At 26.4% G+C, this 27495-nt stretch overlaps 1 protein-coding gene across 1 annotated transcript; it reads left to right on the top strand.

Moving 5' to 3' along the window:
* Positions 1-350: 350 nt before the first annotated feature.
* Positions 351-27140, top strand: LOC100203740 (protein SEC13 homolog). Its single transcript, XM_065800934.1, has 12 exons — positions 351-488; positions 4282-4326; positions 6028-6143; positions 12266-12347; positions 15950-16019; positions 16099-16188; positions 18784-18827; positions 22509-22565; positions 23360-23442; positions 25041-25161; positions 25243-25389; positions 26987-27140. The coding sequence occupies exons 1-12, from the start codon at positions 483-485 to the stop codon at positions 27071-27073; spliced, it is 948 nt and encodes a 315-aa protein (XP_065657006.1). The 5' UTR covers positions 351-482; the 3' UTR covers positions 27074-27140.
* Positions 27141-27495: the final 355 nt, after the last annotated feature.

Genomic DNA, 27495 nt, shown 5'->3' with positions numbered 1-27495 from the left:
ACACTATTACTTTTTTTTGTTTTCGACTCTATTCCGATTTTACTGTTTGCGACATTTTACATATACATCTTTTTGCTATTTGCGACACTATTCCTTTTTTTTGTTTTTGACACTATTCATTAAATTCTTTTGCGACACTATTCCTTTTTTTTTGCGACATTAGACCTTTTCAACACTATTCCGATATTTGACACTATTCCGAAATTCATTTATTGACAATCCTGTCAACCGATGCACACGGTGCATCGTACACGATGAATACGGTTCATCTAAATATTCCGCAGCTATTCAAAAGTACTTAAAATTCCGCAGGTTATCCGGTATATTACCGTTTTTTAATAAACACTATTGCCAAGCAAAAAGATAGCCACGTTGGATTCGGCAGATAACTTTCAAAACATTTGCGAACGCCATTTACGGCTGGGCTTATGATTTAAGATACTGCTAAAGTTTTATAATTACTGTTAAAGACTTAAATAAGAATGTCGGTAAGTAAAAAATAGATTGTATGTTTACTTATTATATGTTATATATACTAATCTATAGATTAATGACATTCTTTATTGTATTGGGGTTTTACATTCACCTAATTATATCCAAATTTAATTTCAGAGTAAAATAAATTAATTTTACTCCAGTAGGGTTTTTTTTTATTTCTATTTAAAACTTACTAGCTGCATACCCAAGCAATCTAACCTTCAAAATAACAATAAATTATATCAAGAAAAGAAATTATATAGTTCTTATACACGAACCATCTAGAAGTTTTTTAAAACCATACTCCATCAATTAGCACGTTACACTGAATTAAATTTTGTTTTATTTTGTATTTTAACAACAACTAACTGCACAAAAAGTTGTTTATTTTATTATTAATTAATAAGTAATAAGTGTTTGCAATGTTGGATATGTGTTATATTTGAAGTTACATTTATAGTTTTTAATAAATTTGTAACCATAATCGATTGTAAAACCTTGATTTATTTTTAAGTGTTTGTTCATTAGTTCAAGAGAAATATACTGTATGTTTACAATAAATTTAAATTTGTACTGTGTAAATTTTGAAATAAAATTATAAAGTTATAACACTTTACATTTATAATAATGTCCAGGATTGTCAAAATGGGGCTGTAGTAACAGTTTAATTCATGCTATATGTAGGTAGCGATCCCAGAGCGCAAAGTTGAAACATTTAATTTTTGACAAAAAACGCGTAATTTTCATGAACATTACTCTCTATCTTTTTTTATAATAAGGCTAGAACCTTGAGGTTTGTTACATCAATTAGTTTGACTCAACTTCTTTCTAGTCATCTATAGAAAGTATTATGTTTAATATAGTTTCTTTTATATATTATTCATGTCTTAAGACCACTCTTGATAAAAAACTTGCCGCCGGAAAGCTGTTTAGAAATTATGTAAATAATGTTTTTTATTCCTTCGTGTATTGTTTGCTTTGATTTTTGCGCTTGATTTTTTATGTTTTTTTATGTTAATTCGATGCCATTTTGCACTAAGTTTTCCATACTTAAGGACAAGGTGTTTTGTCAAAAAATCATCAGTTTTTCCACCACAAAAAAAGTTGAAAGACCCCTCATTTTTTTAATCTTTTTAAGCTCTATACAACTTTGTTAGTTATATATAAATATATTGATAAAAAAATCCTCTGGAATGGCTAATGTAGGTATGTAACAAAGACAATCAAATTTGTGTGGAGCTAAATTCTTATTTTTTACTTGATTCTACTACTAAAATTGCTAGAGGTTTTAGTATATATCCTAATTTAATATATGTTTTTTAGGCCATTGACAATTATGGTAAAATTAATAAAGCAAAAAAAAATTGCTTTTTTAATTTTAACAAAAAATTAATAAAGCAATTATTATTTTTTGTTAAAATTAATAAAGCAATTTTAATAAAAAATATATTAATTTTTGTGCAAGAAAATTATTGACAGAATTTTTTGCACAAAAATTGTTTTCAAATTCGAAAACAATTTTTTGCTAATGTAAAATAGAAGTTTATCCCTATTTCATGCTAGGAGAAATCATCTACATTTTGATATAGAAGACATAGCTGCTTTTGTTCTTTAAAAATTTAATATTAACCATATTAGCTACAATTTCTACTACAACTTTCTACTATAATTGCTATGCCAATATAAGGATTAGTTTTACAAAATATATTCCAGATTATTTCTGAATATTTTACTTGAACAGTTTTCCGGAATTTCAAAATGTGTCCTGGATGATCTATAAACTTAAACATATTTTGATAAGGACTTAACATTTGGCTAATCAAGCGAAGTAATGACATAGGAATTTGTATTTCACTTACAACAGTAAGATGTACCAGACAATTCTGGTACATCCCAACTATGGATGTACCAGAATTCTGGCCGGAATTTGTGACTTTTGGCTCATTCTCGTTCTGGTTGGAGTTACAAATTTCATGCCAGAATTTATTTTTCACTTTTTTAAATTAAGACATGTGACACAGACTGTGTAAATTAAATTAAAAAATCATTGTCCTACATGACAATGAAGAACTATAGGAAACCTAGGTAAATAATACAAAATTCTTAACAAACACAATGTAATTTTATTTGCAATAATCAATTATGCAAGGATTTCTAGAAGTTTAGAAATATTCTGGTACAAAAAGAGTTGCTATCCAGTTTTGGGCAACAAACTAGCTTTTTTTTGTATCTGATATGTTACCTCCCTCTGAGAATAATCTCATTTTAAATGTTACTTAAATTTTAAATAATTAAAAAGTATAGGATGCCTAATAAAGTAAACATTTCAATTTCGACTTAGATGGAAAAATAGAAAACAAAAAAATAATTTTAAATATAAATATTATGCAGGATAAAACTTTTAATAAATACAATTAAAAGAAACAAATAAAAACAGCATATTAGATTTAAATGAAACAAGAATCAAATTAATGAAATAGGTTATATATATTATATGTTATAAATATATGTTATGCAGCCACCATGCTAAGTTGCAGGCTTTCACTTTCAATTTTGAAGGTAATAAATTACATAAATTTAGGGTGGAATGCAAAAAGCAAACTTGAGTCAAGTTCGACTTGAACTTTACATTGTAACCGATAGCGGCAGAGTACGGGTTAACAATACTCTGCCGCTATTGGTTACTATGTAAAGTTCAAGTCGAACTTGAGTCAAGTTCGCTTCTTGTATTCCACTCTTAATCCTCGTACCAGCCGGAATTTTATTAACAATTTCTGCAAATCCGGTTCCGGCCAGAATTCAAAATTTCCAATCTGGTACACCCCTAGTAAATACTGTCAGGTGCTGGTGAATACATTTGTTTGTTTTTTTTTGAATTTATACTCTTTTTTTGAATTTATGATGACCTTTGAATTCTATTCTTTAATTATTATAGTTTTATTCTTATATTATCTGTATTGTTGGTGTTGGTGTCTTTAGTGGTAATAAATATTAGCAAAGTGGAAACTTTAAATTCTTAAAGTAATGTGGAGCTTTTTTGATGACAAACATGAGTTAACTCATTTCAAACAACATTTCCTGTTTTCCATGCCAGTTATTGTTTAACTATCAACTATTTTAAGAATGTTTTGATTGCTTTACAAATTTAGAATAATCTTGTCATATAATAATATTTAAATAAGTTTATCAACGTTATAGATGTTTTGCAAGCCATAGACTATTGGTAGTAAGGCCTCTTTTTAATCACTAGTCTTAACAGGTGTTACTAAATTTGATACTCCAGATATTGTATGGCAGACATTGTTTTCATATGAAGGACATTTTTTGCTAGAAAATTTGTTTTTTTTATAGTTGTTTGGGCCTAGTCCCAAAGAGTCATATAAAAAACTCCAATTTCAAAAGTCACAAATTTATTTTACGATCCTTGTCTTTAGTGTTCAGGAGTTTAAAAAAAGTTAAGAGGCTTGTAAATGTTAAAAAACTCATGGACTATTTAAAAATGAATAATCAGTAGATCCTGGTACAGGATCTATCAGTTTTGAACCCAGAATCTTTATATAAAATGGCAACCAAAGACTCTTAGCTGAAAACAATAGGTTCCAAGACTTTAGGTCCTTTCTATTTTTTTGTCAGTATAGTCCACAAGTCTCTTATAATTTTTTTAATTTCACAATTTTTGAAGTTCCTGGGCACCATAGACCAGAAACAAATAGTTATTCAAAGCAAGAGTATTTTTTGGACTTATCATCTTTGCTGAAAAAGTCTCTAGATTTTTTTTATTTTTTATTTTAATTTTATTTATAGGTCAATTTAATCACTACAATTAACACGGAGCATGAAGACATGATAGTAAGTTTTAATTTTAACTCAAGTTTTTTTTAAAAGTACTAGAATTAATAAAATGTTCTTGGTTAACCACATTTATTTTTGTTTTTATGAATTTGTTGTACTTAAACTGTCAACCAATTCTAAAGATGTGTTCAGATCAAAATGATTAAAATAAGTTTTTAATAGACTTATAATTTACATACATTTGTAAGAAAAACACTTTGTATAGATGTTGAAGATTTTTCTATTATTCTAGAGTCTACTAACACATATTTTACAGACTTAATGATTTTTAAAAAAATAGAAACAATATATATGCACTTTAGTATTTAATATCATTTAAAGCTTTGAAAAAAACTAATTAGGCAAATGTAACAAACTTGGTTTTATTTTTTATTTAAAAAAATATTATCACTGTTCAATAAATTTAAATTTTTAAGTTTGCTTATTTAATTATTATAAATTAACTTATAATAAAAGACTGCAATTACTAAACTTATAACAAAAGACTGCAATTACTAAACTTATAACAAAAGACTGCAATAACTAAACTTATAACAAAAGACTGCAATTACTAAACTTATAACAAAAGACTGCAATTACTAAACTTGCCAAATTCATTTCTAAATACAAGGCAAACAAGATGGTCGCTGTATTTAATAATAAATTACTATAGTTGATTAAATAGTTTATAAAATTTCAATAAAGGTTCAAATTTCTAGTTTTTTAATTTTGATACTAAGAGCATACTGATTTCTAAAAACATTTAAAGATTTTTTATTAAAATCAATAAAAAATAATTTATTAGCATTATCACTTGAGTTAAAAGTGAATTCTATAGATATCAGTTAAAAATTTGCCTTGAAATTAATTATGATAAAAAAAGCCATTTGTTGAAAATCAAAAACACGCAAAAGCATCTAAACAGTTTTAAGGTGGATGTTAACCAAAATTTTCAAAAAGCTAAATTTCTTCAAAAATTAGCGCTAAACCATTAAATCCTGTAAATTGAATTGAAATTATGTATCAGGAATATAAAAGAGCTCTCTGGTGAGTAACTTGTATACAAATTATAAAAAGTTATAAACTGCTTTGGGTACTGTTATTATGGAAACCAAATCACTACAAAGACTTTAAGAAAGGTTATCTCAAAAGAACTTAAATTTTAAAATATTTTTAAACTAAAATAACCACAGAAAAAGAATTGATTTAAAGGAGAGATTTTTTGTTCATGACAATTGTTGCTATGGTAAAAAATATGTTTTTCATGGTTACAGGACTTAAAAGTCAAGGAAATTTAAAATGCTTTGCTTAAATCAATCTGTTTGATCCTTAAATTATCCTGATAAAATTTCATAATTAATTAGACATAATTAATTGATACGTTAGAAAAACAAGAAAATGTTAAAATGAAAGGTTGTTTCAAAAATTTAGCTGACAATTTATAAACTGCAGGTTCTATTCTTTTTACTGATGGCAATGTTGCTGATGCATACACAAAAATAAATTAAGAAATTTAATAAAACTGTTAACCAGTTTAGATTTTTTTGAATATAATATATAAGTTTTATATTATATGTAAGTTTTATTACTCTTTTCGATAACTTTTCTTTTAATTACATCATATATATTTTGAATTTCTCTTTTGACTAAATACTTATTTTGCATTTCAGTTTTCTACCCAATCTCTCAATTTCATCTGTTATTTTTGAACCTTTATAGCATGATGCCCAAATGGATTATTATAGCAGAAAGTTAGCGACATGCTCATCTGATCGCACAGTCAAAGTTTATGAAGTAGTTGGTGAAACTTACAAACTGATAGCTGATTTGCGAGGGTATGGAATTTAATTTGTTATTATTTTTTGCTGTTATCTTTATTTACCTTACAATTCTTATAGTTGTTATTTTACTTTATTTATTAATATTGTTTTGGTTATTTTAAACTAATTTATTTGTGTTAAATACAAGGCTTAATAACCAGTCTTGTAATCGTGCAACCGACTGAAGGCTGACTAAAAGCACTATTTTTTCTGGGGGAAAAAAACGCAAAAAAAAATTAATTAATTTTCTCCTCAATTAAAAAAAAAAAATTTCTTTTTTCTAATTGCAGCTTTAATACTTTTAGTGCAGGTTCTTTCTTAGAACACAGAGTAGCCAGTTTTGTATAGTTATTTAAAAGTATATTTGATAAGATTCTTCTTTATATGTTTATTTTTGGAAGAGCATGATAAAAATAAATTTGAAATAAAATATTCAGATACTGATTTTCAACAAACCATAACAGAAGAATCTAGTTTCATAAACAAAATGTAACAGAAAAACACCCGGTGACACCGAGTATCACCAGGAAGTTTTAAGAACCCCCTATTTGGTTTTTTTGAGTAACTGCCATACATTTCATAAAATTAAAAGTCTTCAATATAAAAAAATAATAAATAATAAATCTTCAACATTATCCATTTCGGTTTTGAGTACAATGTATCCAGCAATATAAACACCCCCCATTTTGCTGTCTTGTTTCATAGACTCTTCTAAGTCATTCAGAATGTCAAAAATCTCATTCTCTTCTTCAGTTAGCTGTTGAAGACATCCATCACAAGAATGATGCTCTGAGAAGTCATAAAAGTCTGCATCAAATCTTATTAGTAATAAAGCATGGTGAATATAAATTTTCTCAACAGCTTGCTGAGCAGAAATAAAGTAACCACCACCAGCACCCTGTCTTAATTTACCAAAAGCTTTCTCTAAAGGATCAGTTGAAAAATTACCAAGTATAATGAATTGGTGATCTTGAGTAGTTATAAGTAAAAAGCTAGTTAAATCTATTACTTTTCTTAATGTGTGAGATGTTGCATCGCTGTCATCAAAGTTAAAGTTTTTATTATATTTTTACCATTTTTTGCACCAATACTTTTGCACATATCTGCTATTTTTGATAAATGTTGTAGACAATTTTCTTTAACACTTTGAATGACAGGTCACAAAGGATCTTGCAATCCTACATCATTAGACATTCTTTGTACATTTATAATTTTCCATGCATCAATAAAAATTTGCAGAAAAGCAACAGTACCTTTAACTTGCTCCAGATTTATAACTGGATTTGTTTTCAAAGCTGTCAGGGTTTCTTCACAAAAAACACGCATTACTAGTTTCACATTTTGCCTTTCTACAGGCTTTGGAGGTATGACTAACTCATTTAGACGAGATAAAGTAATAAGTGAGTTCAATTCTAACCATCTCAGTTTCTCAAGATCTTTTCATTCAGCAACTAACTTGCCAGCTTCACCAAATTGAAATTTAATCTCTTTAGTCTTTTTGGTAAGCCAATTGTTGCGTATATTCTTCCATAAGTGGACATTATCATATAACACAAATGTATTTGTTTTAGTTCTCCAAGGTTTATTAGAAATAGTATCAAAAAGAGTAAAAAAATGTCTATTTGTTTGATTGTTGTTGCAAATTACAATAATAACTTTTCCATTGTTTTATACAATTAGTTCAGTTACATGAGCAACAACACTGTATGTATCCAAATTAGACACTGGTACCATACTGACAATAAATGTAGGTCTTGCAAATAGCATTTAACCATTACAGCAAGGAGTGTTCTGGCATAACTCTGGGTTATCCTGAGCATGACCATAGACTTTTCTACCGTGAAATTTGACAGTTATAATGCATGAGCGCTGTCTGTCTTCCAAACTGTAAAATATTTTGGAAATTAAAGATACAGTATCAAGTTTATTTGCTCTTGAGATCAATTTTGTTAAAAATTGTACACTAGGTAGCTGTACACTATACTCAAGCTGTACACTAGGTAGCTGTACACTATACTCAAGCTGTACACTAGGTAGCTGTACACTATACTCAAGCTTTACACTAGGTAGCTGTACACTATACTCAAAAACTTGAACAATAATATTTGATGAGTAAAAAGGTTCTCCAACAGAGGTACCTCTCATCACAAACAATTCTTCTTGTAAAACCTTTTTTTTTAGTCATTTCAATATTGTTTATAAAACAAACTTCTTTAGATAAAATAGAAAATTTGTCTTTTACTCTTATTCGGTTTTGTAAAAATGTTGAAGTAAAACACAGTGAACCCATATGAAATGTTGAAGTAAAACACAGTGAACCCATATGAAATGTTGAAGTAAAACACAGTGAACCCATATGAAATGTTGAAGTAAAACACAGTGAACCCATATGAAATGTTGAAGTAAAACACAGTGAACCCATATGAAATGTTGAAGTAAAACACAGTGAACCCATATGAAATGTTGAAGTAAAACACAGTGAACCCATATGAAATGTTGAATAACTTTTTATTTAAAGAAGAAATCTAAAAGAGCATTGTGAATATAAAATTAGTCATGTTGTTACAACAATTACAGTCTTCTCAGTTTAGCCAGTGCTTTCGTGCTCAAGCCTTTTCACACTCGCCCACACGCCAGCAAAAACTATAACTCGCCAAAAATATAAAAGCATTTTGTTTTAATATGCAACAAAAGCTTTTTGTTCAATTTTTATGAAAAATCACCTTTTTTTTTACCAGTTTTTTTTTTTTTATCTAGTATTTATTTTTTTTTTTTTATCTAGTATTTATTCAAAGCATTCTTTTTGCTATTTTAATTTTAATTTAAATAGCAGAAAAAAATAATTTTTTAAATTATTATTGTTTTGGTATATATTTTCATAAAATAAATACTTTCTGTCATTCTACTTAGTGACATGAAAAGCTTTTTAGAACTGTTGGATAGAAATAAACTTTTGGTGACTTTCTTATTCAGATTTTTTTTGGGACTCCGCATCTCTGTTCTTTGGTATTGCCTATTTCAAAACTTAAATACTTAAATCATGTGTCATTTTATTGTTTATTAGTTGAAAAAACCAGCTCTATTTTTATTATTAAATTATGTTAAATTAAAAATAAGTAAAGGTAATTAATATTTGAAAATAAGTTAGCAAGTATATCTGCCAATAGAGTGCAATGCAATGCAAAAAGTACAAATTTTTAGCAGAAAAACAAATGCTGAGTTGTCAACTTTTCGTTTAAACGTTGGAGTTTGATTAAAAATTCCTAAAACGAGCAAAAGTTTTGCCGATTTTATTTTAATCATTTTATTTAGAATCATAAAACTTTTGTTTCTCCATTTTTATTGTTATTAATTTTGTTTACATTACTATAAAAACTTCATATTTAGAACTTAAATGGAATGTTTATTTTGCCATTTTTATTTAAATTATTTTATTTAGAATTTAAGTTAAACATCAAATTTTATAAGACATCTTTAACCCTTTGGCTGCTTGATAAAATTAAAAGATGTTTAGAAAAATTCAACTAAAAAAAACTGAAAGCAAAAAGAAAAAAAACAATTTTGAGATTTGTATACCATTTTTCATTTTATAACATCTACAAAGTTTATAAACAAAAGATTTAAGCCCTCATTGTATAAATAATGAATGATATATTTAAAAAAGCAAGCAGGGCGCAGGCCTACGTCACAAGATTGACACAGCCAGGAGTGCGAACTTGGGTATTGTGGCCTGCCACAGTTTTTTCTCATCCCATTACCAATTTTTCTGGATTATGGCCATGTAATGTGATGTTAGCTGATAAACTGTATTTAACCAGTTAATATTATTAATATAACTATTATATAAATAAAATTGTGCCTTTATCTAAAAAACTTTCACTACTACTAATATTTTCTTCGCTATTAGAGTTTTCTTCATACATTGAGGTGTCTTCGTTATCACTCATTTTCACAGAAAAACATATACAAACAATATCAAAGTAAAGAAAAAAAGTATGCACTACTCAGTGGTACCATTTATATTTTACCAAATCCAATATTTTTGCAATAAAGGTCATAATTTTAAAGATTAGTTTAAAAGCCATGATCGTGGCTTGCCGCACTTCAACGGAAAAGCCACAATCGTGGTTACTGCATGCCGCAGTGTTAAAGAGTTAAAAGATTAAAGAGTTTAATACATATAATTAAAAAAAAACTTTTACTACGGATTTAACTCTTTATTTTTGAATTAATTTTTATACAATATTTCAAGGGAATATATATATATATATATATATATATATATATATATATATATATATATATATATATATATATATATATATATATCTAGAGTTCAGGAAACCTGACTACCAGCCGGCTTCAGAAATATAAAACTGAGTTTTAGAGCTGTATCCTTATTAGGAGATAATATATATATATATATATATATATATATATATATATATATATATATATATATATATATATATATATATATATATATATATCTAGAGTTCAGGAAACCTGACTACCAGCCGGCTTCAGAAATATAAAACTGAGTTTTAGAGCTGTATCCTTATTAGGAGATTATATATATATATATATATATATATATATATATATATATATATATATATATATATATATATATATATATATATATATATATATATAAATTAGTAAAAACACTAACTTATTTCTTCAACTTGAAGTTTCACCATTGCTAGATCATCAGGAAGAGAACACTTCCTGATGATATGTGTATATATATACATACAATAATAATATACAAAATCAACTATCATATTTGTTATATATATATATATATATATATATATATATATATATATATATATGTATATATATATATATATATATGTATATATATATGTATATATATATGTATATATATATGTATATATATATATATATATATATGTATATATATATATATATATATATATATATATATATATATATATATATATATATAATATATAAAATTTTAGGATTTCAACTTGGACCCCCTCCGATTTTGATGAAACTTAGTGGGTTTGTTACTATCCATGAGAAAGGCAATTCCTGAAAATTTCAGCATAAAATTTTCTATGGTTCATGAGATATATTCATTTGAAATTTCTGATTTTTCCAAAAATAAAAACTTCAGTAGCAAAAACATGATTTGTTCATACTTTGAAGCTCTATATTTTATAAACAAAATTTCAGAAAACCTTCTGGTTTTTATATTGTATACAACTCTAGACTTACTTTAAAAAAGCTTGAATTCTTGAATATCACATTTTTTCCATAATAGCTACCTAAAAAACCGAAAAAATTGTTTGCAAGTATAAAAAGTTGATTTTTGATGAGTCAATATACAAAACCTGCAGTTTAAGAAGTGAAAAGAAATATTTTTTTAGTTTCTATATATGGTAGGCTTCTAAATTTTTAGAAATTTACTGATAAGATACAATTCAGTAAAAAATTATAGACCTCTAAAAATGGCTGCGGCTAAAACTTAAGAAAATGTGTTTCCATTTCAAACCACCGGTAACCTAGGATCAACACTGGTTTTAAAAAGATTCTTTTTTTCTTCTAATTTAATAGACTTTATTACAGTGATTTCAGAAAAGAAAAAAAAAAGGGTAATTATGGGGAAGTTACAAAAGCAGAACAATGAAAGTTACCCAAAATACATTAAAAACAATAAAAATAAAGTTATTGTTGTACTTTAGTTTGTATTATATATTGTAATACAAAGTATTTATGAATTTAAAAGTATTTCATAATCAGTACTAGAAATAAGTCTTTAATTAAGCCTAAATTAAACTCAATTTTTAAATTGCCCTAGCTCTTTCCTGCCCCCCCCCCTTTCCCGATAATTTACTTTTTAACATTCACATTTTTTCCCAGAACTTAGAAAAAAATTGTAAATGAACACTTCTCCTTACATGGTGTGTCTGGTTTTATGTCTGATGTATAAAGTGCCTTTATGCCCAAACACACCATTAAACATACACATACAAAAAGGTAAGTTTAATTGCTACATTCTTTAAAGTATTATTTTAAAATATTATAAACAGATGTTAGGTCGAGGCTTAACATCTGTTGATGATATTTTCTAATTTTAATAACAATTATTTTAATATTTTTAGACATGAAGGTCCAGTTTGGCAAGTTGCTTGGGGTCATCCAAGTTTTGGAAACTTACTTGCATCATGTTCATATGACAGAAAAGTATGTCTCTCAAGATTTAATTTTAAAAGTAATTTGTGCAACTAAGAGTTAAATAATATTAAGTCAGAATTAATCTTTATTTTTTGTTATCATGATTTTTATTATTTTCAGGTTGTAAATTATAACATTTGTTAGCATGCATCTTTTTTTGCAGGGGAGGAGAGAGGAGAGAATAGTTATATCTATTATTATATCAGCATTTATAATAATCTATATTTTTTTCTTTTATATCTTAAATATTTTAAATAAATATATATATATAATATTTTATATTTTATATATATAATATTTTATATTTTATATATATAATATTTTATATTTTATATATATATATAATATTTTATATTTTATATATGTATAATATTTTATATATGTGTATATAATATTTAATGTATAAAAGAAAAATCCCCTATATCATATACATTTGTTAATTTTTGTATTACTTTCAGCAATTACTAATAGTTATTGCTGATAATTATTATTACTAATAGTTATTATTTCAAAAACTTTTTATCACTAAAATTTATTTGAAGCATCATTAAATAATTAGAACAAAATCAGCAGGTTTAAAGATGTAATCAATTAAATATCACTGTTCATTTCATGATGTTAAACTTAGTGTTACTAGAAAACAAAGAAATGGTTGACAGAAAAGTTGTAGATTCTATGAGTCAGGAAAATATGAAGATATGAGAGAGTTCTAAATGGTTGAAGTGTGGGGGAAAAAAACAGGGATACAGAGACCCAAAGAAGAATCTGGATTTGAAAGTCACAAAAAGATTTTTTTTTTTCCTATTTTTTGGTATTTAAGAGCTCTAAAAGTATAAAAAAAAGGTTATGGACAACTAATGTGAAAAAAAATTAAAACTTTTAGTTTAGAGGAACAATCAGTTTTTGAACTCGGAGTCCTTAGGTATAATAGTAGCAAGGTCTCCGGGCTGAAAAACAATAAGTTCCAAGTCATTAAATCTCATGAATTTTTTTCTTACTGCAGATTATATCAACCAACATGTTTAGAGCTTCTGGATACCAGAGATCAGTAAGAAATAGATATAAAGCCGGAGTCTTTTTGAAACGCCGCACCCCTGAAAAATACTAGACGAATAAAAGTTTTTAGAGCAACCAGGGACAGGTACAGTAAAAGATTGAGACTTTGCTAAATGATGAGTCAAGCAATGATGGATGATGGAACTAGAGATAATAGCTTTGAGCTGCAATCATGATAGTATTTGTAGGAAAGAGAAAGAGATGCAACATTATGACAATGAGAGATAGGCTCAAGCTTGGCAGAAAGTTCAACTATGTTTACAATATCTTTTTGTACTAAAAGAGAAAGAGCATCGTTAGAAGAACCAGCCCAAATATGACAACAGTATTCCAAATATGACAACAGTATACATGGACAAATAAGAGATTTGTTGAGGTAGAGAATGGAGTCAAGAATGTTGACATTATTACGATAGTTTTTTGCAGTAAATAACTGAGTTTTGTTGGAGTTAAAATTCACAAGCCTATGCAACCCGTAATTTTTTAGGACCAAGGACAGAACCTTGAGGTACCACAGAAGTTACTAGAAATGAAGAAGAGTGTTGGCCATCGAGGATTATTCTAATAAAGTGGTTAGAAAGAAATGATTTGATAATCTCAAAAACTTTCCCAGGTACACTGTATAAAGCAAGCTTATGGTATTCTCCATTTTTCAATAAAGTTTGGCAACACGCCCAACTTTATTGAAAGCTTTAGATATGATCAGAGCAATAGCCCTTGCCTTGTCGCCTAAATCTAATGCACAATAAAGTTTTTTAGTCACTGCAGTTAGCAAGTCAGCCCTAGAATAAGAAGAAAAGCAGAAATGAGAAAAAAGCAGTATTGATTGTCTGACATTAAGTTATTTGACTCAGAACAGAATGTTACAAATTTGTTACTCAAAGACCTTGCTAATAAAAAATGAAAGACTGGTTGGACAATATTTGGAGGTATAGAATGTTCTCTAGAGTTTTTAAAAATTGAAACCACAGGTGTCGCTTTCCAGAGGGCAGGAAAATAAGATTAAGTCAAACACTTATTAAATAGTTTAGAGAGAATTGAAGAGAGTTCTGAAGAACACTTTTGTAACAGGAATGTTGTCTGGACCACAAGCTGTAGTTTAATTGAGATATGACTTTAATAACAGAAGCTGATTTGAATGTCAAACTGATTCTATGTTAAGTCACCTAAGTTAGCTTTAGTCATGGTGAAGGCAACTTATTTAGGAAAAGAAACAAATTTATATTAATCTCCCAATTCAATAATATGTAAAGGTAGGAATAGCTTTTAAACCTGGGATTGTAATCATCCTAGTGATTGTATCACAATAAAAATATTCATTAACTTAGTGTGTTATTTTTAGAAATCACTTGGGATTTTTTTGTACATTTATTGTTTTTACAATCAACTTGGGTTTCATTTAAATGTTTTTGTTGTGTTACTACTTTGTGCTAATTAACATTGTCAAAATAGTTTTGAGTTGTTGCTGAGTGAGGTTTTGTGATGTTTAGTTCGTGTCTGAGAGTAGTGATATAATGGATAAAGGTAAAGATAATGAAAAAGAGAAATGGTGTGATTACATCTAATAGATGTAATCACACCCTTTTATATTTTTATTAGTCATTATTCTGGAAAAATAATTAATTATTTCTGATTGAAATTTGCACTTAAAATTATTGTATGTTAATTAAACAGGCATTGTTTTAAATATTAAATATATTATTTTAAATAATCAATATATTATTGAATGTGACATTAACAAATGTCTATTCAACAGCTCTTTTGGCAGATGAATTTTTTTAGCAGGTTTGTAAGTAGCAAATTGGGATTATTCTACACTTTGCATAATTTTTAGCTGATTTTGGACATGGATAACGGACACATTAAAATCAAAAAGTTTTGCATGTCCTTTTTTCCAACCAGATTGTTTAGTATAAATGAATCTATGCTATAGTTGGCAATTTTATATAGTTTAGGTTAAAATTAGGTTAAAAGATTGCTATCAATTATTATTTTTAATAAATCAGATGTTTTAAAAAAGTTAGAAAAAATAAGAACTTCTTATATTTTCTACTAGATGACACTTGATGTCACCACATAATAAAATAACTAAAAATAAATGCATTAAGTAGTCTGTTTTACTTTTTCTTTCCATATTAAAGATGGTTTATCTTTCCTTATTAAGGATGATTTATCTTTCCATATTTCCCCACTAAGTTAATACTCAAGAACATCTTGCAGAAAAAATAGTTCTCATTTTTTTGTAGCAAATAAAAGTTTGTAAAAATTTAGGAATATTGCACTTAAATAATCTAAAAAATCACTATCATTGACATTATTTTGCCCTGTCCTAGATTTTATCAAACCCAACTCTTATCTCTGTCCTAAATTGTCCAACTCTTGCCCTGTCCTAGATTTTATCAAACCCAACTCTTATCTATTAGTCAGAACTAGATTTGATAAAATAAAGTCTTGAATAGTTACTGTGTTTAATAAGTATTATATTAATTTAAATTTAAAAAAACTTTTTTAAGTCATTTAAAAGTTTTTTAAGCTTTTTGTACCATTTTACTTAGGTCCTTATTTGGAAAGAATCTGGAAATGATTATCAGTGCATCTATGAATCACAACATCATGACTCTTCTGGTAACTGAAAGTTTATGTTTTATTTATGTATTTACTTTTTCAAGCTCTTATCTTTATATTTTGTATATTTCTATTTTAGTAAATTCAATATGTTGGGCACCTCAAGAATATGGAATAATGCTAGCTTGTGGAGCATCTGATGGTGCAGTGTCTATTATTTCCAACATAGGTTAATAAAATTGCTTTTAATTTGATTAATTTGTTTGTTTTTTTATCAACTTTATTTAAGTTATATTTATTATGCTTGTCAAAACATGTTCATATACATTACACATATATTGGTTGAAAATAATGAAATTTAGCACTCATTAATTCTTAATTTCTCGAAAATTACTTAATAGATATAATTTTTTGGCACAATGAAGCTACTTAAATTATTTATTCAATGATTTTTTACAATATTTTATTGGATGGTTAGATAGAAAGCAGATATTTCTATCAGTATTTGACATCATCTACTGGATTTTATTTTAAGACTGGATTTTATTTTAAAATCTTTTTTATCTAAAGATTTTTTTGCTTTTCTGCAAGATTCCTTTTAAAATTGACCATTAACTTTTAATAACTTGTTGCTCAAGATTTATATGCGGTAGTGGTGTAGTGGTAAAGCGCTCGCTTCAGAAGCGAGAGGTTCCGAGTACGATCTCCACCACGTCCCTGGTAGTACCACGCTCAACTTGTTTCTCCGCGCAGCGGCCTTGTTCGTCGAGGTTCGTGTTTGGGAGTTATAGAGTTGAGAGAGGATTATAACCGCTATTGAGTAGCCTCCTCATCTGTAGTGGCCTTCATGGCCTTGAGGAGGTGAATAACAAAAAAAAAAAAAAAAAAAAAGATAATATGCAGGGTTTGCTTTCTTAGTTACAAATTCAATGTTTTTGTTTATAACATTCTAGAGACTTCTTGAACTAAAGGATTAAAGCCAAATCAGACCAAAATATTGTGGGGATGTCATGCTTTTTAATTAATTGCAAAAGGTGTTTCTTTGAGCATTCATTTATATACAAATCCGCATTCAAAATTTTATGAGTAATATATGGTGTATTCTTTAAACCAGAGGAGCTTGCTATATATACTTGAATTTTTTAGCGATGTCTACTTTACCTACCTAGAATGTATAATAATATAAATAACCAATTGCAAAAAGGGCTTTTCACAATTGCTAGGTCACCAATGTTTTTAAAATTTAAACAATTCTGTTATTAAAACAATTAGTTTTAATTAAAATATCATCAATTTAAAATAAGAAACAAAAAAAATGTTTGCATTTTCTTGTTGAAAATCCTAGTGTATCAAACAAAATAATTTTTAAAGAGTTCCAGATTGCTTTAACAACAGTGCAGAGTGTTGTGAAATGATTTAAGAACACTGGTACTATCAAAAAGTAATCATGAAATGGAATAAAAAAAGATTTTTTTATTCCATTTCATGATTACTTTTGGATTTCCGGCACAAGATGCCGGAAATCCGAAAATTTGTGTTTGAGTTTCAGCGATTAAATTTAAAACAAGTGCTTCCACTATACAGAGAGTGAAAAGAAATTGTGGTTTATTATAATACAAGAAAAAACTTTCTTTTTTTAAAAAAAGCAAGAAAATGTTGCAGTTTGTTGTTCAAAAGCTGCTTTATAAAAAATTATGTGCTAAAAAATCTTATTTGATTATTGATGACAAAACTTATTGTGTTGCATATTTTCAGATCTCTTTCAGGTCACCATTATTATTCAGCAAATAATCACAAGAAACTGAACTCCAAATATAAATGCATTTAAATGCTCTTGTTTTCTGTCTACGGGAACAATTAACACTGAAACACACATCAAAGAATGCCTAAAGAAGCATTTTTTGCCATTTTTAAAATCTCATACAGGTAATCTGTCATTTTGGTCTGATTTAGCATCATTTTACTACTCTGGGACAACTTACACTGATTTAAGGAACAGTAAGTATATTTCAAAAATTTAAAATTTAAATCAAATTTCAAAGATTAACTCTCAACAAAAAGAAACTCTCTCCACATTAAATAGCTTCATTGAGCCAAGCAGTCAATGAAAATGTGTGTATTTCAAAATTTCTGGACAGATAAGCAAAATTTATTGAAAAATATAAAAAAGAATGCATAATTTTCTGACTTGATCTTGCTTTGTCACATTATTGACATAATGTACTGATCTTACTTTGTCACATTGGCGTGATATACAAGATTGTTTAAAATCCAAAAATATTGAGTTCATACTAAAAATGCATCACCCTGCTAATGTGCCAGAATTATGACTGATTGAAGATTTTTGATCTGAACTTAAAAGATTGTTGGTACAATAAAAACTGGCAATCTGAAATTCTAGATTAACTTAAATAACAGTTTGAGTTGACAATCAAGAAAATTGACACAAAACATGTACCTCAGCTGCATGATACAAGAGCAGACACTGTTTGTTGTCATGGCATAAAAAAATTTATAATTTTTGTTTGTTATTTAGATTTTTTTTTGTTAATATACTTTTAAATTGATAAAATTGATCATTCCATTAAAAAGTAATACAATTTTTAATATTGTCCAGATTTTTAGTTATCACTTGTTAATATAAGCAAAAGATTTATAGAACTTTTGAATTAACTATAATCCTAAACTAATCTAATCTAACAATCTGATTGTTTTGTCCTAAAAAGACTTCATCAATGTAATAGCTTAATCAGAAGAAAATTCAACTATACTTTATAAGTTTAAACAATGCTATTAAATATAGTCTAATTGCATATATTTTTAGGTGGTCAATGGGAGGTAGAAAAAATTCTGAATGCGCATTCATGTGTAAGTGCGTTTAATCAAATTTTTGTTTACATATTTATTACATGATATTGATTTTATTATACATACATACATGCATGCATGTATTTATACATATATATATATATATATATATATATATATATATATATATATATATATATATATATATATATATATATATATATATTATATATATACATGCATGCATTTATACATATATATATATATATATATATATATATATATATATATATATATATATATATATATATATATATATATATATATATATAAATATATATATATATATACACGTGCAGTTTTAATAATTCATAATTATTTTAAATTAAAATAAAAACAGCAAGAATATTATTTATATTCATTTTCTAGTCCTCATCTAGCATTTTATTTATATTCTTTATATAATAATAAAAATTAAACAAACGCAAAAAAAAAAAAGTGTTTTATATAAATATTAAACAAAATAGTTAAAGTAAAAACGGATAGACAAATATTTTTTTTTAAATTCTAAATTGTTTGTTGATAAAAAGTTAAATCCATCTGTTTTAAATAGTATTGATAATTCTAACATAAGATATTATAAACTTCCATTTATAGGATTTTACTCAAATTTTACTAAATCTAAAATAAATAAAATCATTAAAAAATATTGTAAAGATATCATAACTAATTTAATTTTTACAACCAAAAAATCACAAGATAGCTTTTTTATAAAAGATCCACTTCCTAAGCTGCTCAAATCTAATTTCTTGTGCTGGCTATAATGCCAGTTATATTGGAGAAATTTCCATGCGCTTAACAACAAGGATTTATGAGCACCTTACAAGTGACAAGTAATCTAATGTTTACAAGCATTTAATTACATCCCTTAATTATAAAAATCTAAGTAACTATAATTGTTTTAAGTTTTTGGATACTACTCATAACAAAAACAAATTGAAAATTAAAGAAGCACTCCATATTAAATGGGAAAATCCATCTTTAAATAAACAATCTGCTCATTATAATATAAATTTGTCAATCTAGTTTAATTTATTTATTATTTTTATGCTATTTTTGGTATCATAATTTGTATTATAATTTTTATTGCTTTGTAACGTTTCTATTTGTCTGATAATATTTCTTTGTGGTGTCTTTAAATTTTGATTTTATATTCCAGAGTTTTAAATTGTGTTTTTATCTTTTGAAAATGTAGTAAATGTAAACATATCAAGATTGAAAAACATTGTGTTTTTCTTAAAATATATATATACATTAGTGGTATGATCAAAAAGAACTTTTACTTGTATTAACTTAAAATAATAATACTTTTTTCCAAATCAAAATCCCCCCTCACCAGTGCAGATGAAAATTTGATCCCAGATGTCTAAAAATGCGAAAAATTCAAGTTTTTGCAACTATAGTAGGGGCAGTGTCATTTAACCAAATTTCAAAAATACTGTGAGAGTTACTTTTGTAGCTTAATCTATCTACTTTTAGATTATACTATGTTTTTCGACCATTTGCAATCGTGTGTATTTTTGGTCGCATCTTAACCATTTGCAATTATGTGTGTATTTGAGAGGTTGGGGGGGGGGGAAGAGAGAGAGGATTTTTAATTTTTGTTTTTCATGTACTTTATATATAAAACATTTTTGTAATTGTACATTTTTTATTTAAAGAAAGACTATTTTATTGTTTTTATCCAAGATTTTGTATCAGTTGTTTTGATTTTAAACAATCATAAGCTACAACCATTAAGTTTACTTCTCCATCTACTTTTGTTTCTAAAAGTTTCAATGAGGTCTTGACTATAATTAGAAGCAGGTTCTGCACTCTAATCTATAACAAAAAGACCAGTGACAAATTTTTTAAAAATCTTTTATAATCTGGAAACAAGTATATAATATATAGCGATATATACACATAGTCGCAATAAGCTCCAGTTTGATGAACTGGTTTTTAGCCATTCTGCCTGAAGTAATGTCATTTTTAACAAATCAAAAAAAAATCAGTTTTCAGGTCCAAAAAATCTTTAATTGTTAAATAACTTGCAGACTTTTCTGTTTGAGCTAGTTATGTAATTACTTTACAGATAGTGAATAAAAATAGGAACAATATACTTTTTAAATTTTAGTAAAAGGCTGGAGATTTTCTATCTTATTATCTCTATTATCGCAAGTATCTAAACATTTTATTGTCTCCTCAAATTTTTTACTAAACAACCTTTGTTTTTTTTTCTTAATAAACTCTTATAACCTTTAAATTCTTTTCTTCACTTTCTATTTTGCAAAAAAAATATTGCGCAACTTTTTTTGAATATGCGATCCTTTCTGATCATTGAGAAAATTTACATCTTCTTGTCTTCTTTTTAAAACTTGTGCTTTATCTTTCAAGATGATGAGTTTTGTTATTTTTCATCAAGTAAATCTTCTTTTTTTTAAAACCACATTTCTGCCTTTATGGTTTTTTGTTTGTTTAAATTCTTTCTATTCCTTTTTAAGCCAACATTTATGTCTCTAAATGGCATATCAAACTTGAAAGAATTCATTAAATATATTGGAACTAAAAAAATTTATATATCGATATTTTTATCATAACACATTACTATATCATTAAGTCAATTCAAATTTGAACTGAATTGTAAATTTATAAGCATTTTACTATAATATAGTAAACATCTGATATTTTAGTCAGTATTTTCTTTATTTTAATAAAGGGCGCGTGGTAAATTTTTTTACCATGTGACAACCTCCTATTTCAAATCATTAAGCCATAAAAAAATAGACATGAAGCTATATTAATTGTAGAGGTGTTTGGGAAATTAACACATTGGATAACCTCTGTAATACAATTTTCTTAATAAGCAAGTGTTATTGGTTATGTATTATGTGTAATATGTTATATATAATTTCAATTCTTTTTCCAACATGAAAAACTTCAGAATAATATATTTTGTTTTAAGAATTGCTTGTTGAGATTTTTTTTATTTACAAAAAAATTTTATAAAATTTTTATTTGACTTCCCCTTTCCTCCTCCCTTCCTCCCACTCTCAACAACTCGTTGAAACGTTAGAAACAAAAGAAGACCATCATTTTTACCAAAAAACATAATATAATCTAAAAGTAGATAGATTAAGCTACAAAAAGTAACTATCACAGTATTTTTGAAATTTTGTTAAGTGACACTGCCCCTACTATAAATGCAAAAACTTCAATTTTTCGCATTTTTAGACAGCTGGTACCAAATTTTCATCTGCATCAGTGGGGGAGCTTTTTTTCGATTTGGAAAAAGTGGTAATATTTTAAGTTAATACAAGTAAAAGTTCATCTTTTGTGGCTATGCCATTTCCAAAAAAATGAAATGTGCTTTTTAGTCATACCCTAAAATACATATTATGTCTATTACTTGCCTAAACCAAAACTTAAAGTCACTGAATGTACTCAAGTCTTTGACTATTTTGACACTAACTTCAATTTTTAAAATGCTAATTTGAGTGCTGAATTTTAGGCAAAAAAAAAATCATAATAAATGTCTTTTATTTTACTCCCAACTGAAGTACAAATTGTTTCTATTTCAGTATGATGTTTTTACTGATGTTTCATTGGTTGAAGTTGTATAATATAAATATGTAATTTATATATATGAAAAACATTCAGACAATAAAATGCAATAAAATCATTATAATTTTATTTACATAGATTGGGTGTAATGCTGTTTCTTGGTTACCAGCTGTTCAATATCAAAAAACAGATCCAGTATGATATTTTAATTCATATTTTTATGTCAGTTGAGTTTATCAGTCTCAAATGTCAGTGTTTGTGTATGTGTGTGTCATTTCTATTACTGTTTAATAATTTTGAGCTTTTGTAACAGTTTATATTTTTGTAGTTAAATAAAAGAAATTGATGATATTTTTCAGTTAGTGTGTATACTTTAAATATTTCTGTGTATATGTGCAGTTAATAATGAGTGAAAAATTAATGTTAAAAGAATATATAAGGTTATATTATTTTTCACTTTCAATGTTTATTAAATAAAAAAAACTGTTTTTTTTTGTTTTGTTTTGTTTTTTTCTACATGATAAGTTTGTTTATTCTTAAGTGTTTTTATATATTTGTTGGATTGTACAGTATAAGCAGCTTGAAAAAAAATTAATAATTTTTAACCAACTTAGCTAACCCATTGCCAAGATTATTTTTCTCATTAAAAACGGAATATTGGTTCTTCTGTATTTCAAAAGCTTCACAGATCTTTACTTTTGTTTTACCTCAGTTCTTCTCAAGCAAAACTTCTCAAAACTTACTATGGCTTACTACTACACGCTAATTATATTTTCTCATTATGTTTTCTTTCTGTTTACACTTTTTAATTTTTCCTGATTTGAGTACTAATTTGTAACTTTTTTGCTTATGTATCTTCTAGTGAAGTTGCATTCATTTAAATATATATATGTGTGTGTGTGTGTGTGTGTGTGTGTGTGTGTGTGTGTATAATTTTGTTGTTGTTGCTGTAGTGTCAAATAATAACTTTATTTTTATTTATCAAACAGCTCACAAATACTTCTGGGTTTTCGTATAAGAAAAAAATAGTTTCTGGTGGCTGTGATAATCTCATAAAGATTTGGAGCTACAGGTATTTGGTAAAATGCATTTTTAAAATAAATATTAAAAATGCATTTTATTAAATTATTGAGTTTACATAAATAAAAACAGCAAAAAAAAATTTTTTTTTTTCAAATGTATGTCAACCTGGGTCTTATTTAAAAATTTTTATATAAAAGTTATATAAAAGTTTCAATGAAAAATTATAATTTTTTATAAAGTAAATATACTTTTGCGACCCAGGTAGGCATACTTATGAAGAAATTTTTTCTATAATACTAGGGATCCATTGAATTTTGTGAACTTTGTAGAAAAGCAGTTTTTAATAAAAATTTAAGAAAGCTTTAAATAAAATATATTAAGTCTTTAAATAAATAAATTAGTCTTAGTTAATAAATCTAATAAAAATAAAATGCAAACAAAAAATGTGTTAAAAAATATACATTGTTGGTATATAAACAAAAGTTGTTAAAATTTGTATACAAATCTAATGATTAAAGTTAGGGTTCGGACTATTGTAATTGTAATGAAAACAATAACAGTAACAATAATTATTGTTATTGTATTAACTTAATTTAGGAACAATAACAATACTTGTGATTTACAACTATTGTAATTCTGTAATACAATATCTGAAAAAAAAAAGTATTGAAATGACCCACTACAATAACAACAAATATTGTATTGTAATTCGTCTTTGTAATACAATAATAATATATTGTTATTGTAATAAAAAAAATTGTTTTTGTGTCAAAATTTATTAAATGTTTTAATAGTCCAGTTGCCGACTATATACCCTTGTACCCTTGAAATAGGGTACAACTAATATTTAATGAATGATGCTATTTTACTGAACCATAATGGGAGGGGAAAGGGGTGCCAGAATGGTAAATTGGGCAACTTTAAATATTGAATAAGTTTCTTTGCAGCATTAAAATCAAGAGGAAAAAATAAAAGGGCTGAATAAAATAATTTATGAATGTTATTTTTCATAATAGTAAGGCTATCATCAGACAGGCAATATTTTGCGGCCATTAGAAATAGAGAATTAGAGCTTAGAAATACATAACAAGATAGGTGATGCGAAATCTAAATATGTAAAAAATAAAATTTGCAAATCCGTGAATAAAAAATAGCAAAAATAATAGGATGTTCGTCAGAGATGTATATAAATACGTTAAAATACGTTAGCTTTTCTACTTTAATGTAAAGTAATACACTACAATAGTTATTGTAATTGTTTCATCAAAACAATACAATAGGTATTGTAATTTTATTTCATTAAAACAATACAATACAATAGTTCTCGAATTTTATTGTATTGTTAGAAAAAAAAATACAATACTTATTGTAATTGTTTTTCATCACAGCAATACAATACCAAAATAAATTTTTTTTATTGTTTCTGTAATATTACAATACAATATTGTATTGTAATGTGTAATTGTATTTAATTTTTACAATTACAATTACAATAGTCCTAACCCTAATAAAAATGACTCACTAAAAATGTTAATGAAAAGCAGTATTATATACTGATAAGTTCTAATTGGTTTCTTGATAATTGTATAAAATTTATGAGTAATACTTTCTAATATTATAGACGTTGCTTTAATTTATTTAATATAGTGAATCTGATAGTAAATGGATTGAGGAAGACCAACTAAGTGCACACAGTGATTGGGTTCGGGATGTAGCTTTTGCACCAAACTGTGGCTTAGATAGTCTCATACTTGCTAGTTGTTCTTTGGTATTTTTTTTGGCTGTTTGACTTTTTAAATATAATTTTTATGTTCTTTCTTTTTAATTAGTTTTTATAATTCGTTTTAAGGATGGACGTGTGATCATTTGGAGAAAAAATGAAAAAGAAGGCAGTCAATGGACACACCAGGTTTTAAATAAGTTTAATGAAGCCATATGGCATGTAAGTTGGTCATTAGCAGGCAATATACTAGCGGTGTCTGGAGCAGATAACAAGGTTAAAATAATTTATATTTATTTAGTTAATAATTTAACTTTAATGTTTTCTAATACAAAAGTACAACATAATAATTAGAAGTATTCTTTGTTGTAACATTGGGTGTTAATGGTTTTTCATATTTTTAATTTGAAATAAAAGAATAAGGACATAGAATTTAATATTTTTAAAACTTTTGCTGATTCATGTTAAATATACATTTTTTTCAAATTTCTTTAAATTTTTTAAAATGAAAAATCTTAATGAAAAACTGTCTATATGATTTATTATACTGTACCCGCAGCTGCTATGCAAGCTGTAGGTTTTTACATGAAATATACATGTGTTGTACACACATGTATATTTTTTATATGACAAAAAAAGATTTTGTCTGGTTTTTTTGCATGCTAGCTCATGTAGAGTTACAGTGTTTTCCTGTACCTCATTGTTTGTGAATACAGTTTGTAATCTTGTTAGTAAGCAAAGAATGCAAATTGTAATCTTTAACTATATCTTGGGATTATCTAGTCTTTATCTAGATTATCTATCTTGGGATTATCTAGTCTTTTAGACTAGAAATTTTTTTTTGAAAGTCTCAAGGAGTTTAAGATGTTTAGTACAAATGTTTGAATTGTCTAATGAAAGGTCAGAGAGTTTTCTCGTAACCTTAACAAAAAACGATTTTTGAATTCCTTTTTTTGGTTCATTGTATCATTTTAGGTATATGTCTGTTTATATAAATTTTAGGTATATGTTTGTTTATATAAATTTTAGGTATATGTCTGTTTATATAAATTTTAGGTATATGTCTGTTTATATAAATTGTTTAAAGAAAGCTAGTATTTTTGAAAAAAACGAGATAAACAAAAAAATTAAGCCCATGGCTTCTTTTTTTCGATTGAGACAACGAGATTCAATACGCTTGAATATTTTGGATACAGTCCTTTTAACTATTTCAATATTTTCGTGTTTTTTCAGCAATGTAGTAGTATAAGTAAACCGTTTTGAAAAACCGGATAATGTGCAAATGGCAGTTAATATGGACTGCTTCACAAACTCTGTGTTTAGCTAACATGAATTTATTCATAAAAGATTTGTCTTACGTTTTGATTATGTTTCGTTTGTTTAGTGTGTTGTTTTTAACTAATGCTGATAAAAAAACAAAACTTTAAGCTCTTGTAAAACTATTGTTATAGATGTACTGTTACTATAGCTACTGTTTAAAAACACAATTTGAGAATGGTTTAGTTGTTGTAAGTGATAAAAGCAGCACGTTAGTTTAGCATTTTATAGAATAGCTGTTTACATCATTATAGGTTATAACTACTGTTTAAAGAAATACCACTCGGCAATGCTTTAGTTACAGATGCCAAATTAAACGTAAGATACCGTCTTACGTAATCGTAGTGACTGCAAAAACCTCAAAGTTATTTTCATATTTTGCTCTCAAAATAGCTTAGGAATGTGTTAGGATAATTGATATCAGATTTTATGTCTTATTTTTTAATTAAAAAAATAGCTTAACACCACATTTAACTACTTTTAAATATGGTAAACATTTCAATTGATGTGCAATTTTATAAAAGGGCTTTTTTATTATTATTCTGGTTTGTTTTAGGTATCGTTGTGGAAAGAAACTTTAGATGGAACATGGGCATGTGTTAGCAATGTAGAAAAAGGAATTGGTCTGGCTCCTTCGCAATAAATATGTACTTTTTTATAACATCACGGGTTTGAATTACCATGAAATAGTCAATAAAAATATTTAAAAATATAGAGTTTTAAAATGGTTCCTCTACCCCCCCCCCCCCCTTCTCTCATCATTTTTTTTTTCTTCCGAAAAAATCAAATTAGGTAGAAAATGTTTATTATATTATATTTATTTTGTTAGTATTTTTTTTTTCAATGAAAACTTTTATTTATTTAATATATTATAATAGTTTAACTTTTTGTAATCACAATATTTCTATTGATTTCTTTTTTTTTTTAATTTCCGATACAAATTGTTGGTTTATAAACTTTTGTTAACGTCATGTTATTTTTCTTCTTCAAATTACATGTTTAAGACTACGGAATACGAATATAGGATAAATTGTATTTTTCTCTTATCAAATTTACGATCTTTGT

This window comes from Hydra vulgaris, chromosome 07, assembly GCF_038396675.1.
Source record: "Hydra vulgaris chromosome 07, alternate assembly HydraT2T_AEP".
NCBI classification, from domain to species: Eukaryota; Metazoa; Cnidaria; class Hydrozoa; order Anthoathecata; family Hydridae; genus Hydra; species Hydra vulgaris.
The sequence above is the reverse complement of the archived record's forward strand: the minus strand, read 5'-3'. Positions and strand labels throughout refer to the sequence as shown.